This window comes from Salvelinus namaycush, chromosome 34, assembly GCF_016432855.1.
Source record: "Salvelinus namaycush isolate Seneca chromosome 34, SaNama_1.0, whole genome shotgun sequence".
In the NCBI taxonomy this organism is placed as follows: Eukaryota; Metazoa; Chordata; class Actinopteri; order Salmoniformes; family Salmonidae; genus Salvelinus; species Salvelinus namaycush.
The window spans coordinates 1,824,756-1,841,585 of NC_052340.1; the positions used below are offsets into that span (position 1 = coordinate 1,824,756).

The following is a 16,830-nucleotide window of genomic DNA, read 5'->3' on the forward strand; positions in this document are numbered from 1 at the left end:
AACTTGTTTTAAATGCAAAGAAAACACATTTTATGATTTTGAATAGGTTCAAAAAGTTGGTTGAAAATACACTTGCACTTACGAGCTTAGATGGCTCTCGAATTAAATCAGGTCTCTGCATATAAATACTTGGGGATATGGTTGGATGATAAACTGTCTTTTAAAATGCATGTTGACGAACTTTGTAAACGGCTAAAAATCAAGCTAGGCTTCCTCTATAGAAACCGGAACATGTTTGTCCTCTCCAAATAGAAAACAAATTGTGCAAGCTACTTATGTCTGTTATAGATTATGGGGATATTATCTACATGCATGCTACGGCATCCACACTTAAATCACTGGATGCTACTTATCACTGCGCACTTAGGTGTATTACGGGTGCTAGCTACAGAACTCACCACTGTTTTATATCAAAATGTGGGTTGGACTTCGCTGTCCATGAGACGAGAACAACATGCGCTCGTGTTTGTCTATAAAGCACTTCTGAATAAACTACCTTCTTATTTATCATCACTCATCAACATTATAACTATAATTCATAAAACCAGGTCTCAAGCATGGATTACACTTGACGCCCCTGCGATCTCCACAGAGTTGGGTATGGCTGCCTTTTCCTGTTACACTCCTTGCTTATGGAATAGCCTGCAGACTCAACTTAAACTTGAGACTTGTCCCCCTTGCCCATTTTAAACAATTATTGGAGGATTTTTATTTTTGTATTGCTTGCAACTGATTCAGGTAATGCAACTTCTTGTGCTATTAGGGGAATAACCTGTGTGTAACTAACAATCTGCTACTGTATTTTCTTATGTTATCTGTGATCGCTTTGTTTGTCTTATATAATTTCTTAATCATTGTACCTAAACTGTATACGCAGAGCCCAGCTGTAAAAGAGACATTGGTCTCAGTCTGTGTTCCTTATTGAAATAAAGGTATAATAATAATTATCATACGCCAGCACAGCGACTCGGTACTGGTACTCCGTTATTTTTACTCACTGTGTATTTATTCCTTGTGTCACTATTTTAATATAATTTTTTGTAATCCATCTTTAACTCTACATTGTTGGAAAATGACCAGTAAAGTAAGCATTTCACCTGTTCTTAACAAAGCATGTGAAAAATCCAATAGAATTTTATTTATGTCAAGATACAGAATAAAAATAACAATAATACCTTGTATAGTGCTATCATTACAGAAAGAATGACAAAGTTAGTAAAAAGCAAAGTAAACAGCAAATTGTCATTTACATAAGGAAATTCAAAACTCTAACTAAAAACGGAGTGCGAGTGTGTGAGAAGGGATCGGAATACTTACTCTTCTTCGTCACCTGATTCGCTGTCGCTACCAAACAGTGTTTTCTCGTCCTTCTTCCCTCCTGCCGCCTTCTGTCCATCATCCTCGTCTTCGCTTTCTGAGCCCAGCTCCCGCAGTTTGGCCATGGTTTTGTCGGGCGCTTCTGAGCCTGCGTTACTGTCAGAGTTCTCGTCGTCAGACACAGTGCGGCTCTTCTTCGACGCTGAGGAAGAGGAGTCACCGTCATTATGATCATAGAGCCCCACGGCTCTGACCAAAACTATTTATCTAGGAAGTCCGATTGAGGTCAGAAGACCTCTTTTACAAGGGAGACCTGGCCAACAGAGCAGCTCAATAAAAAAAATACATTAGACCTAACACACCACAGTGTAGTGTACACTATGGAGTAATTTAAGATCCAGCCCTAATCTCCACACACTAGCTTAACCGTCATAGACTTCAAGATAAGGTGTGCATCTTAAATGGCACCCTATTCCCCATACAGTACATTACTTTTGAGCAGAGCCACCCAATTACGCTGGCCCAGCTGCCGGTCTGTCATTTTACCTGGTTCGTCAGCCTTCTCCTCCTCATCTTCACTGTCTGACAGGATGGCTTTCTTCCTCTTCACTGTAACGGCACACACACATTCAACAAAATCACATTAAGAAACCAACAGATGGAGTTAGAGACCTAATAGATACAATGCAGGGATGTGCATCTTTCACTTAGAAAAGTAACGATACATTTTAGTTCGATTCAATGCCCTAACATTTGTTGCATAAACACATTCATTATCCATTCTAAATTAAAATATGCTGCTGATAGAGTACATGGGTTGGACCTCTCTGAGCTGTGTCTGTCCGAGCTGAATTCTGTGTGGTCTAACTTCACTATCCTTTTGGGTTCCAAAAGTCCTCACAAGGATAGTAAAACGGGGATTTAAAAAAAATTATAATAATTTAAAGGGACATGTAGAAAAGGCCCATGGAGTTGGTGGAATAATCCTTTAATTCATGGCCACTTACTCAGCTGGGCCAGGGCGCTTTAATTAGGTCAGGTGGCAATGACCGACAGATCTCATCCACATAAAAGGAGGAAAACGGCATCGCCTGATCTCGCTGCTTTCTCTTCCTTAACTCCGTCTGCTTGAGAAGTTCTGTGCGTCCATGAATCCACAGACTACTCAGTAAATATACCACTTTATGGTTAAAGGAATTCCTGCCTCAGTCTCATCCATTCTTCTGTCACCTGACACATGACCACCTGTTCACCTTCACTGTCAGTCATCCTACCTGTCCAGCTACCCACACAGATTCCACTAATCTTTCAGGACATTTCGCCAGTCCCCAAAATGAAAAATGTTTGTTCAATTTGGACTTCAGTAAGTTTTTTTTCCGGCTGTTCGGGCGCACAAAAAAAAAAAAAGAAGAGGCAAGCCAAAGTCGATAGCCGAAGTCTACGCCCCTTCGTCGGTGATTGGTCAACAGTATGGATTATTCAATAAAGTCTGTTGTCATTCGAACAAGAGGACTTGTTTTCATGCACATTTTTTTATTGAGAAATACTGCAAACATCTTAGATATAAAATTGCACAACTAAGATCTCCTCTGCAAAAACATAAAGTATGACATTTGAGTCATCTTAGACTCATTCAGACTATTTTGAGGAAGTGTATGTATACTGGCGATGGCATCAAAAATATTGACACAGTACCGCAGTAGGCCCTAAATGCAACCCAGCCTTCAGATGTGAGCTAAGGCTATGGATGAAGTTTACTTATTTCCAAATGTTTAGGTCAGTTGTATGCTGCTTTGCGATCTATTAACAGCAAGGGTTGCATTAAATAGGCGTAAGTATTTTTTACTGGCGCATTTGGCAATATTAGATTTATACGCACAAAACAAACAAAAGCATTCACTGTGAAAGTTGATAGGCTACATGTAGGCCATTCATATATAGCTTATGCGTAGCACTTAGTTCAATTTATCGAATCAGTTATTGTTTCTTCTTGCACAAACCGCGACCAACACTTGGCAAACTCAGACATCGCTCTCAAAACACAGGGATGTCGATTCGCACGGGACTAGGAGTTCGCCCAAAAAGTTATTCTGGCTGAAATTGTTACTCTGCTGCCATGTAAAAAAATGACTGACATGGCAGATTCGGACACGACTAAAATTACAGATGTGGCGTTTGTGTACATAATTACCCAACTTCCCACAGTAAAACTAATCCCATCCGAATAGGGCCTGACCTATAACATATAATCACATCAATAAATTGTTTATAACAAACTCTGAACATGTGACAGCAAAATGGATGCAGAGGACGTGACAAATAAACTTGAAAAGGGGGGAATGTTTACTGGTTGCTCAGGAGGTAAAGGCAGATGTGTGGAATAAATGTGATTAGTTGTGGAAAATACTGGAGATCAAGAAAAAGATGGTAAGGAGCAAGCGCTGCGTGCATATTGTGTGCGCCAAACAGGTGCGGTATAGATGACAATATCCTTTTTCTGACCGTTTGGAACAATGTAAACACTAAATAAATGAGTGTACCAGAGAGTCCGTTTTTTTATTTTTTTTATCCTTTGTTACAGCAAAGACCTAAAACAGTCGCATTCATTGGTGAATGCAATTTCTGAAATGGAACGGTTTATTTATTGTTTAAGAAAATTATTCAAGGCATGCTTTATTTGATTTAAAAACTAAAATGCTTGATTGTATTTCAAATCATGAATGACTCGTATGCTGTGTGAAGACATTAACAAATAAATGACCGACTGAAATCTAAGCAAGTTACAGTATTAAGACTAAACAGGATTTGCTCTTAGGCCTACAGCTCCATTAAGGTTATACAAGGCTTCTATACTAAGCCTACTAATGATAAATGACATTACTTAATAATAGTAATATAAAGAGATGAAGAAAAAGGTGCGTTTTTGTTAATATAAATATTTGGAGCAGTGTAAACAAACCTAAATAACTAAAAAAAAGTATAAAGCCTCCGTTACAGCAAAGCAAAGATTAAAAACAGCCAAATTAGTGAAATTGTTTACTTGACATGTCGTTGTGAGGCTCGGTGCTCACGGAATCAGTAGGCTAATAAACACTGACAGGCAACATAAACAAGATCAGGATTTCTTATAAGCTTCCGGGTTAGAGTCCCGCACCATGAAAGCGGCAACTCTACCCTTTAGCTCAGTGCGAATGTTGCCTGTAATCCATGGCTTCACTGTGGGGACGACGTCCTCGATGCACTTATTGATAAAGCCAGTGACTGATGAGGTGTACTCCTCAATGCCATCGGAAGAATCCCAGAACATGTTCCAGTCTGTGATAGCAAAACAGTCCTGTAGTTTAGCATCGGCTTCATCTGACCACTTTTTTATAGACCGAGTCACTGGTGCTTCCTGCTTTAATTTTTGCTTGTAAGCAGTAATCAGGATAGAATTGTGGTCGGATTTACCAAAATGGAGGGCGAGGGAGAGCTTTGTACGCATCTGTGTGTGGAGTACAGGTGATCTAGAATTGTTTTCCCCTCTGGTTGCACTTTTAACATGTTGATAGAAATTAGGTAGAACTGATTTAAGTTTCCCTGCATTAAAGTCTCCAGCCACTAGAAGCGCCGCCTCTGGGTGAGTGGTTTCCTGTTTGCTTATTTCCTTATACAGCTGACTGAGTGCGGTCTTAGTGCCAGCATCCGTCTGTGGTGGTAAATAAACAGCCACGAAAAGTATAGCTGAAAACTCTCTAGGCAAATAGTGTGTTCTCCATTTTATCACAAGATACTCTACTTCAGGAGAGCAAAATCTAGACTTCCTTAGATTTCGTGCACCAGCTGTTGTTTACAAATATGCACAGACCACCCCTCTCGTCTTACCAGAGTGTGCTGTTCCATCTTGCCAGTGCAGCGTATATCCGCTAGCTGAATATCCATGTCATCATTCAGCCACGATTCCGTGAAACATAAGATATTACAGTTTTTGATGTCCCGTTGGTAGGATATTCGTGATCGCACCTCGTCTAATTTATTGTCCAATGATTGCATGTTTGCGAGTAATATTGACAGTAATGGCAGCTTTCCCACTCGCCTTCTGCGGATCCTTACGAGGCACCCCGCTCTGTGTCCTGGATATAACCAGATTAAATAATTGAAACATTAAAACAGCTGGATTTAAAAAAATAAATAAAAATTTAACCCAAAGGGTGGGTACGTGGACTCAATAGGTATGCCTACCCTAATCTTTTTCTTTTTTTCCCCCCCCCATTTTCTCCCCAATTTTTGTGGTATCCAATCGCTAGTAATTACTATCTTGTCTCATCGCTACAACTCCCGTACGGGCTCGGGAGAGACGAAGGTCGAAAGCCATGCGTCCTCCGAAGCACAACCCAACCAAGCCGCACTGCTTCTTAACACAGAGCGCCTCCAAACCGGAAGCCAGCCGCACCAATGTGTCGGAGGAAACACCGTGTACCTGGCCCCCTTGGTTAGCGCGCACTGCGCCCGGCCCGCCACAGGAGTCGCTGGAGCGCGATGAGACAAGGATATCCCTACCGGCCAAACCCTCCCTAACCCGGACGACGCTATGCCAATTGTGCGTCGCCCCACGGACCTCCCGGCCGGCTGCGACAGAGCCTGGGCGCGAACCCAGAGACTCTGGTGGCGCAGCTAGACCACTGCGCCACCCGGGAGGCCCTCTTACCCTAATCTTAGGCTACAGCAAAGATGGTGGCTAAATTACGATAGTTTACTCCGGCCGATTACCATTGAAACATCTTTTGGTTTACGGTTTACTTAACAGGGTGGGTGTCTGATAGACAATAATGCAATAGCAGCTGGGTCTGGTCTTCTTAGTTCATCGACTTTCATAGAAGCAGAAAAAAAACAGCCAAGTGGGGTGTCTCGCTTCCTCTTCCTTCTCTGGCTACATCTTTTTGCTGTAGCCTACACTTGGCTGCCTGAAACATGGAGCAAATTAAAATATGTGGTGAAAACAAATGTTTTTACACCTCCACGTTTTTGGGCAAAAAATTATCATAATCCATTGGATAATTTCACTTATTTTTGAGCTAGTCTGCATTAAAAAAATATATACGACTATCTAATAAATAGTAAAATTGCGTGATATGACTGCATTTTAGAACCCCGCTCCCCCCCAAGATGAATAGTTTGACCACTACATTTTGGGGCAAATTAGTTTTACATGGTCCGGTTCGCCGGGTGTGCAGGGTTTGCTCATTCTCAACCATTCCATTGATCCTAAAGAGAAATCTCCTTCCACCTGGTGCACCGGCCATGCTAAACGAACTCGCCCATTGTTCAATAGTTTGGCTATCCATATTACCGGAGTTTAAATTCTTTCCATTTCTATGGCGGATTCGCGGACGCAATTTAAATAACGCATTGATATATAGCTAGCTTGCTGAAATGACAGAGAGAGCAAATATAGCTTTTTGATCATGTCCTTGTCCAAATATTAATGACGTCTGGAATCCGACAGGGTCACTGGAATTATCAAACGGCAAAAGTCAGACAAGCGTCAACATCTTGTATAGGCATGGTTTTGCTGAAACTCATTTCGACAGGTAGTCTTTCTGAAATAATTATTTTTCACCTGACTTACAGTATGCCCGTCTTAACTGAAATGGTGCTCACATAACTTGAATTAGCTAGCTAAGGTTAGCATACTAGCTAGATACACTAACAGCCATCAGTCAGTGCCTTATTTGTTGTTATTTCTCTGCTACACGTGGAAATAACCACAACGTTTAAACATTTGAACCGGGGATCGATGCATGTGACAAATGTAAAAAATGTGGTTAACGTTTAAACTGCCATTTAATTATCGTTAAACGATAAGAAAAATCATAAAATTATGTGACTTCACAATTCAGATATGGTCCTCCGTATGACCACTAAGGGGCAATGGAGTTCAATCTACCGCAATCCAGTCCGACCAGACGGTCGTCACTAGTTACCACAGCCACAGAGTCATAAACCCCACCTATTTATACAACTTCTCTTCTTAAAGCTGCAATGTATAACTTTTTGTGCGACCCAAACAAATTTCACATAGAAATGTGAGTTATAGATATGTAATTCTCATCGGAAGCAAGTCTAAGAAGCAGTATATTTGTCCTGTGTGCGCTATTTCGATGCTTCCCATGCTTAAGTTTTGTTTTTGCGACTTTTACCTTCGGTTTTGTACACCAGCTTCAAAACAGCTGAAAATACAAGATTATTGGTTATGGAAAATATATTTCACAGTGGTTTGGATGGTACGATGATTCTCTACACTATAAAAAACTGCTTGTTTTGCCACAAACTGAAATTAGGCGAACTATTCAAATTTTTGCATACAGGAAATGGCAGAGCGATTTCTGCATAGTGCATCTTTAAAATGTGATTTTAAACCTAAACTTAACCACACTGCCAACTTTATGCCTAACCCTAACCTTAAATTAAGACCAAAATGTGCATTTCTTTACATGCATTTTTACGATATAGAAAATTATGAGTTTGTAGCGTGCGATCTAGTGGAAACCCTACCAGACGGCGCTCACCTTACTGCTGCCACCCACCCACTCAGCAACAATTCTCTGCTGTGTGCCTGTTCTCACTTCTCAATGTGATAGCTCGTTGCAGTGATGTGTGTCAGCGTGTTCATAAACTTCCAACAATCTGGTGTTTGAGAGCTTGCACTTTGTACTTACAGAGCAATCATTGTACAATTTCTACATCCAGGCGTTCACGGTTTGGCATCTTGTAGTCTGGCTCTATACATGCCATTAACTTCTTTGGGACTGGGGGGCAGTATTGAGTAGCTTGGATAAAAAGGTGCCCAGAGTAAACTGCCTGCTACTCAGGCCTAAAAGCTAGAATATGCATATAATTAGTAGATTTGGATAGAAAACACTCAGTTTCTAAAACTGTTTGAATGATGCCTGTGAGTGTAACAGAACTCATATGGCAGGCAAAAACCTGAGAAAATCCAACCAGGAAGTGGGAAATCTGAGGTTTGTAGTTTTTCAAGTCATTGCCTATCGAATATACATTGTCTATGGGGTCATATTGCACTTCCTAAGGCTTCCACTAGATGGCAACAGTCTTTAGAACCTTGTTTGAGGCTTCTACTGTGAAGGAGGTGGGAATGAGAGCTGTTTGAGTCAGGGGTCTGGCAGAGTGCCATGAGCTCAGTCTCGCGCGCTCCCGTGAGTGTTAGCTGCGTTCCATTGCATTTCTACAGACAAAGGAATTCTCCGGTTGAAACATTATTGAAGATTTATGATAAAAACATCCTAAAGATTGATTCTATACTTCGTTTGACATGTTTCTATACTTCGTTTGACATGTTTCTACGAACTGTAATAGGACTTTGTCAGAACTTTTGCCTGGACTTGCCCGCGCCTCCTGAGTTTGGATTTGTGTACTAAACGCGCGAACAGAAAGGAGGTATTTGGACATAAATGATGGAACTTATCAAACAAAACAAACATGTATTGTTGAACTGGGATTCCTGGGAGTACATTTGATGAAGATCATCAAAGGTAAGTGAATATTTATAATGCTATTTCTGACTTCTGTTGACTCCACAACATGGCGGTATCTGTATGGCTTGTTTTGGTGCCTGAGCGCTGTACTCAGATTATTGCATGGTGTGCTTTTTCCATAAAGTTTTTTAAATCTGACACAGCGATTGCATTAAGAATCTAAAATACCATGCATAACACTTGTATCTTTTAGCAATGTTTATTATGAGTATTTCTGTAAATTGATGGGGCTCGCTGCAAAATCACCGGATGTTTTGGAACTACTGAACATAATGCGCCAATGTAAACAGATTATAGATATAAATATGAACTTCATCGAACAAAACATACATGTATTGTGTAACATGAAGTCCTATGAGTGTCATCTGATAAAGATCAAAGGTAAGTGATTAATTTTATCTCTATTTCTGCTTTTTGTGACTCCTCTCTTTGGCTGGAAAAATGGCTGTGTTTTTCTATGACTAGGTGCTGACCTAACATAATCGTTTGGTGTGCTTTCGTTGTAAAGCCTTTTTGAAAATCAGACACTGTGGCTGGATTTACAACAAGTTTATCTTTAAAAATTGTGTAAAATACTTGTATGTTTGAGAAGCATGGCACTTGCACTGCCAGGGATGGGGGTTTGATTACCACGGAGGACCAGTATGAAAAATGTATGCACTCACTACTGTAAGTCGCTCTTGATAAGAGCGTCTGCTAAATTACTAAAATGTTAATAATTTGAAAGATGCATATCTCCTCCTACTAACATTAAAGTATTGTTGTGTTAGGTATGTTTAATTTCCCCCTTTCTGATGATCGGGACCTGTTAGTGGTAGTTTAGTGATAACCGCACTGTGATTTGAATTTTGCAAAACCTTTTTCTTTTTTTAGGTTAGGGATTTTTTCTGAATTTTATTTAATGTCACACCCCTACTTGATACAGTGCAATAACTTGGAACTGTTGTAGTATGAATGTGTGTACTAATCCAAAGCATGCCGATATCTGGAGAAAATGAATAGAAAATATATTCGAATAGGGATCAGTAGATTGATTGATTGTGTACTTATCAGGAGTCAACTGTTTTCCCCCATCCCAATACTCTGATGTAGATGGCACCTACTTGGCATTGCGTCGTCATCCTCACTATCGTCCACCACCTGTTTTGCGGGACTATCCTTCTCCTGGCCACTGCCTGCAGCTGCTTTCACTGACCGAGCCTCCACCTCATCCTCACTGTCAGAATGCATTACAGCCTTCCACTTCCCCTTCTTCTCACCGCACTCCTCCTCCTTTCCATCAGACTCGATCTGTGCTTTGTGTTCGGGCACCTCCGTCTCAGAATCACTGCGTGCAGTCGAGTGTCTGCTCCGGGCTGGAGACGGGGGCTGATCCTCGTTCTCAGAGTCGCTCCCGGCTGCAGCCTGCTTGGTTTCTTTCTCCTCCATGTCAGAGGTGCAGCCTCTGTGTTTGACTGGGGGACCCTCAATGTCTGAGTTGCTGCCTCTGCGTTTGGGTGGGGAGGTGCACTCTATGTCTGAGTTGCTGCCTCTGCGTTTGGGTGGGGAGGTGCACTCTATGTCTGAGTTGCTGCCTCTGCGTTTGGGTGGGGAGGTGCACTCTATGTCTGAGTTGCTGCCTCTGCGTTTGGGTGGGGAGGTGCACTCTATGTCTGAGTTGCTGCCTCTGCGTTTGGGTGGGGAGGTGCACTCTATGTCTGAGTTGCTGCCTCTGCGTTTGGGTGGGGAGGTGCACTCTATGTCTGAGTTGCTGCCTCTGCGTTTGGGTGGGGAGGTGCACTCTATGTCTGAGTTGCTGCCTCTGCGTTTGGGTGGGGAGGTGCACTCTATGTCTGAGTTGCTGCCTCTGCGTTTGGGTGGGGGGGTGCACTCTATGTCTGAGGTGCCGCGTTTGACTGGTTCCTCCTCCTCAGAGTCACTGTCCTCCCTTTTGTGGCCCTCGTTGTCTGACCCACTGGCCAAACCGTTTGTCTCCATGGCCTGAGCTGCTCCCTCACCATGACTATTCTCATCCTGCATAACAAAAAAGTTAAGTCAAGTCTAAGGTTAGGATAGATACAGGTTTCTACAGTGCCACCATTTTACTTGCATATGAGCCTAAATATTTTGCTGTGCGATCTGACATTTTAAATAAAGAGCACCAATGCGCCTAGAAAAATGAAGTATTCTAGCTTTATTGTGCTCCTAAATGTCTTTGTGTGCACCTACATTTTTCCTTGTAAGAAAAGGTCAGCATAGAGCCCTGGGATATTATACATATTTTTTTAAATGTTAATCTGTGTGCGCAAGATGGTAGGGAAATCAAGAGGGCTTGACCACCACACTAGACTGGTGTTGAACACGTCGTGCTTAAATGACAATCCCCTTACCTCTGAGTGGCACGACTCCTTCCTCTCCTCTTCCGCATCTGAACCGGGAGCATTTTCGTCCTGTACCGGGGTGCCACCACCATCTACAAGACCGGGACATAACCAACACATTTTTTTGGCATTCCAGAATGAATGTTTACAACTATTGGTATCATATACAATGGGCATGACGACAATGTAAACAATAATGTTGATGCAACAGTAGCTCAGATGGGGAGAGGTCTGTCCATACTAAAGCGCTGCGCTGCCTTGTTAACAACAATATCAACAAGGCAGGTCCTCCAGGCCCTAGTTTTGTTGCTCCTGGACTACTGCCCAGTTGTGTGGTCAGGTGCCACAAAGAGGAACTTGGGAAAATTACAACTGGCCTAGAACAGGGCAGCACGGCTGGCCCTTAAATGTACATGCAGAGTTAACATGAATAATACGCATGTCAATCACTCATGGCTCAAAGAGACTGACTTCATCATTACATGCTTTTGTATAAAGAAGAAAATAGTGAAAAGTTAAGAAAAACCCACAACACTACATTGCTGGACCCCAGCAAAAATGAAGCCACGCGTTATTGACGGGCGTATTATTAATTTAAGGTCCAGCCGTGCTGCCCTGTTCTGGGCCAGTTGTAATTTTCCCAAGTTCTTCTTTGTGGCAACTGACCAGTAGTCCAGAAGCGACAAAACTAGGCCTGTAAGACCTGCCTTGCGGGGATCCATAATAAATACACGAAATAACAGACAACTCGTTGTTGGTACAGTAAACAACAAACCAACAGGACCTAGCTAGCAAGCTAGCCCCCGCCGAGGCGGAATCAAAACAGTTCTTACCAGAGTGGTTCCCGGAGAAGAATTCGTCCTCTTCGCCATCCATTTGTCTGAAAGACACTATGGACAATCAGCTCAGTACTTAGGCTCGCCGATTAATCAATGTTATCTGTGTTTATTGCATCAATGAGAAAATGTAAGTTCCGAAACAAGAAATCTGCACCGACAAAATAATAGGCCAACCTGCTAGCTAGTTAGCAGCCACAACTTGAACGTCAAGATCTAGCTAATTAAATAATACCATCTGGTCAGAAACTAGCCAGCAATGATAGTGTATCATGCCGGTCAACAAATTAAAACAATAGCTAATTGATCAACATTAGCAAGTACCTGAAGAAAAACAGTCCTGCGATGTTTCAAATGGCGTCAAAGGACTGGGGCCGTCATATGCGCATGCGTTTAGTTTTGGTCGCGCTTCGATATACGCAGTTCATATGCGTCTTTACTTGTATTGAAATTCTTTGGGACTTCTGTTGTATATTTTTTATTTAAGCTTTATTTAACTAGGCAAGTCAGTTAATTAAGAACAAATTCATTATTTACAATGACGGCCTACCAGAAGGCAAAAGGCACCCTGGGATTAAAAAATAAAATATAGGACAAAACACATATCACAAGAGACACCACAACACGACATAAAGAGAGACCTAAGACAACAGCATAGTAGCTGTTTCAATATGCTCTGTGTTGGTTGTAGTCACGACAGACAAAGATATATAGTTAAGCAAACTTTACTATGCATGTTGTCTTTTTTAAATATTTGTTTTATTAACAACAAATCAATACAGAAAGTACATGAGGGAACACAAGTATATATAGAAGATATACAATGGACAATCGAGCTAGGTGGTACAATATCACATTACAATTACACAAGGACCTTAAGGGACATTACATACACTTACAATTCTAACAGCTTTTTTGTTAGTAGAGTATTTAACTGTCTTAAAATACAGTTCAATTTCTTTTTGTAGGGTAAGAAAATTTGTTTTTTTGTTTGTAAATGTACAGGGTTCAATTCCCACGTGGGGACCAGGATGAATATGTATGAACTTTCCAATTTGTAAGTCGCTCTGGATAAGAGCGTCTGCTAAATGACTTAAATGTAAATGTAAATGTACATTTGTGTATATGAAATTTGGCCAAAAGAATAATGAAATGAATTACATAAAAATGTTTCAGCTTATTCCTATCGTAGGTAAAGAATCCAAGCAGTACATCTCTCCACAATAGTGTAAGACCTTCATAAAAGTGTTCAATTATAAATCTACTGATGTCTTGCCACAGTTTTCTTACATGAATACAATGCCAAAAAAGCTGCAACACTGTTTCTCGGTGGTCATTACAAAAGGAGCAATTTGAGTTGATGTTTTCCTTAAACTTCTTCATATAGTGGTTGGCAGGATAATATTTATGAATCATTTTAAAGGAAACTTCCTTAATTTTGTTAACAAGTAGGTATGTGTGTGGCAACATCCAAACTTTTTTCCAACAGATATTATCAATTCATCCATTCCAATAAGGAATGACATAAAGTATAATAGATACAACATCCTGCTGAAACAAGGTCCGTATCGCTCTGTTGTTGAATGGACCAAAAGAGAAACAAATCTTTCCTACTGATGAGGCAACAGGGTCAATAGAAGGTAGGCTCTGAGGGTCAGGTCTTGACACGTTCCTGAATAACAGAGCAACACCTGAGGGAATGGCATCTAAAACAATTGCAAAATCTTTAGGTGTTACAGGGACCTTGTAAAGTGATAAGAATTCCTTTTAACTGAGTTAAAGACCCTCTGCATTTACCAGTTGGCTCACCAATAGGATATTATTTCGGAACCAATATACTAAAAACAAAGAAGTATTTTTATACAATATATCTTGATTATTACATATATAATATCTGTGTGGAGAAAAATTGTGTTTATAAATTAAAGACCATGACAAGAAAACCTGCCGATGAAAAGCAGAAGTTTCACTGGAACTTTGTCAATATTATAATTGCAAAACAACATGAAGTTAAGGCCACCAAAAGTAGAGAAGTGTCACGATCGTCTTGACAAGAGAGAGTGGTCCAAGGCGCAGCGTGTGCAAAATACATCTTCTTTTATTAAAGAAGAGAGAAAAAACAAGAAACGAACAACTATACACAAACTAACAAAATAACAAACTGACGACCGTGAAGCTATACATATAAATAGTGCTGACACAAACACTACACATAGACATAGACTATACATATACAATGACCCACAAACAGCTAAAGCCTATGGCTGCCTTAAATATGGCTCCCAATCAGAGACAACAGTAACCAGCTGTCTCTAATTGAGAACCCATTCAGGCAACCATAGACTTTCCTAGACAACTACACACAACACTAAACCATCTATTCTCCTTAACCCTCTAAACCACAGGTGTCAAACTCATTCCACGGAGGGCCGAGTGTCTGCGGGTTTTCGCTCCTCCCTTGTACTTGATTGATGAATTAACATCACTAATTAGTTAGGAACTCCCCACACCTGGTTGTCTAGGGCTTTATTGAAAGGAAAAACCAAAAACCTGCAGACACTAGGCCCTCCGTGGAATGAGTTTGACACCCCTGCTCTAAACCATACAACCCCCTAGACCAGGGGTGTCAAACTCATTCCACGGAGGGCCTAGTGTCTGCAGGTTTTTGGTTTTTCCTTTCAATAAAGCCCTAGACAACCAGGTGTGGGGAGTTCCTAACTAATTAGTGATGTTAATTCATCAATCAAGTACAAGGGAGGAGCGAAAACCCGCAGACACTCGGCCCCCCGTGGAATGAGTTTGACACCTGTGCCCTAGACAATACAAAAACACATACTACACCATGTCACACCCTGACCTAACTAAAATAATAATGAACACAAAGATAACTAAGGCCAGGGTGTGACAAGAAGACATGATGAGGAATAAAATTCCAGATAGAAATGGGTCTTCTTAGGAATTGTTTTATCCAGTTGATCTTTAAAGTATTATTTCAGGTAGTAAAGTCCAGAAAATTTAGCCCACCATTCTCATAAGTGTTCATTACAACAGTTTTCCTAATGTAATGGGTACGGTTTCTCCACAGAAAGTTGAAACGCATCTGGTCTATCTCCTTGCTTATTTTACTGTCAAGATATAAAGATAGAGCGCCATATGTTAGTCTAGAGATACCTTTGGCCTCGGTTATTAGGACTCTACCTTTTTAAAGATAAGTCCCTCTGTAGCCATTGATTTAGCTTCTTCTGGGGTTTTTTAATAAGAGGGTTAAAATTTAGTAAGCCTCTAGACTTCTGATCCTTTGTAATGGTTATGCCTAAATATGTAAGTTCTTCTTTTACTGGAATACCATAATATGAACGTGTCACACAATCTTTGACAGCTATGAGTCCATATTTATTCATGTTAAGATATAGACCAGACGCTTTGGAAAAGGATTGTATCACATTGATCGATATGGGAATTTGGTTAGCGTCTTTCAGAAAAAGTGTAGTATCGTCAGCCAGCTGGCTTATAATACTTTCTTTACCAGCTATGGAAATTGTACAGGACTATTATTTAAAGAATTTGCAAGAAGTTGGGTGACTAATAAAAACAGGTACGGAGAGATAGGTTTTTCTTGCCCACTTGGCAAGAAAAGACCGGGCAGAGCCTACCGGTTGACGTCTCAATCGCGTTGTGCTTGTTTAGGCCAACAGAGGGGGCTGCTCGCTAGAGCACCTTCATTCACTCTTCTTCTTCCACTAACTACTTGCTCGCGATAGTTTTAGAGAAAACTGCTGTGGAAAAAAAATCGTACTTCTTTTGAGTACCGCTGCCACCATGTTTCAATATGCTTTGTGTTGTAGTCACATATATATATACATATACATATAGTTCAGAAAATGTTACAATGCATGTTGTCAACCCGCACATGAATAAGGTAAGTGACAATTGGTTTCCGTTTCCTGTGTAACATCAATATGAGTAACATCAATGTTGCTACAGTTGCAGCACAAACATTGTTGGGCACAGACAACAGCACAAAGGCAAGAAGGTAGTGACAACAATACATCACGCAAAGCAGCCACACCTGTCAGTAAGAGTGTCCATGATTGAGCCTTTGAATGAAGAGATGGAGATAAAATGGTCCAGTTTGAGTGTTTTTTGCAGCTTGTTCCAGTCGCTAGCTGCAGCGAACTGAAAAGAGGGGCGACCCAGGAATGTGTGTGGTTCGGGGACCTTTAACATAACGTGAATGGCAGAACGGGTGTTGTATGTGGAGGATGAGGGCTGCAGTAGGTATCTCAGATAGGGGGGAGTGAGGCCTAAGAGGCTTTTATAAATAAGCATCAACCAGTGGGTCTTGCGACAGGTATACAGAGATGACCAGTTTACAGAGGGGTATAGAGTGCAGTGATGTGTCTTGTAAGGAGCATTGGTGGCAAATCTGATGGCTGAATGGTAAAGAACATCTAGCCGCTCGAGAACACCCTGACCTGCCGATCTATAAATTTACATCTCCCTAGTCTAGCATGGGTAGGATGGTCATCTGAATCAGGGTTAGTTTGGCAGCTGGGGTGAAAGAGGAGCGATTACAATAGAGGAAACCAAGTCTAGATTTAACTTTAGCCTGCAGCTTTGATATGTGCTGAGAGAAGGACAGTGTACCATCTAGCCATACTCCCAAGTACTTGTATGTGGTGACTACCTCAAGCTCTAAACCCTCAGAAGTAGTAATCACACCGGTGGGGAGAGGGTTATGCTTCTTACCAAACCACATGACCTTTGTTTTGGAGGTGTTCA

At 41.1% G+C, this 16,830-nt stretch overlaps 1 protein-coding gene across 4 annotated transcripts in view; it reads right to left on the minus strand.

Moving 5' to 3' along the window:
• LOC120028770 (protein IWS1 homolog) overlaps positions 1-12,451 on the minus strand; it is a 34,048-nt gene extending 21,597 nt beyond the window's left edge. Inside the window, exons 1-7 of one of the 4 annotated variants that reach the window (XM_038974011.1) lie at positions 12,373-12,450; positions 12,046-12,092; positions 11,222-11,304; positions 10,382-10,865; positions 9,956-10,336; positions 1,864-1,926; positions 1,318-1,519 (exon numbers count right to left, since the gene is read on the minus strand). In XM_038974011.1, coding sequence (XP_038829939.1) covers positions 1,318-1,519; positions 1,864-1,926; positions 9,956-10,336; positions 10,382-10,865; positions 11,222-11,304; positions 12,046-12,088 — 1,256 coding nt within the window. In that variant the 5' untranslated portion in view covers positions 12,089-12,092; positions 12,373-12,450. Of the gene's footprint in view, positions 1-1,317; positions 1,520-1,863; positions 1,927-9,955; positions 10,866-11,221; positions 11,305-12,045; positions 12,152-12,372 lie in introns of all 4 variants that reach the window. The other 3 variants (XM_038974009.1, XM_038974008.1, XM_038974010.1) reach the window with 3 other exon arrangements.
• Positions 12,452-16,830: the final 4,379 nt, after the last annotated feature.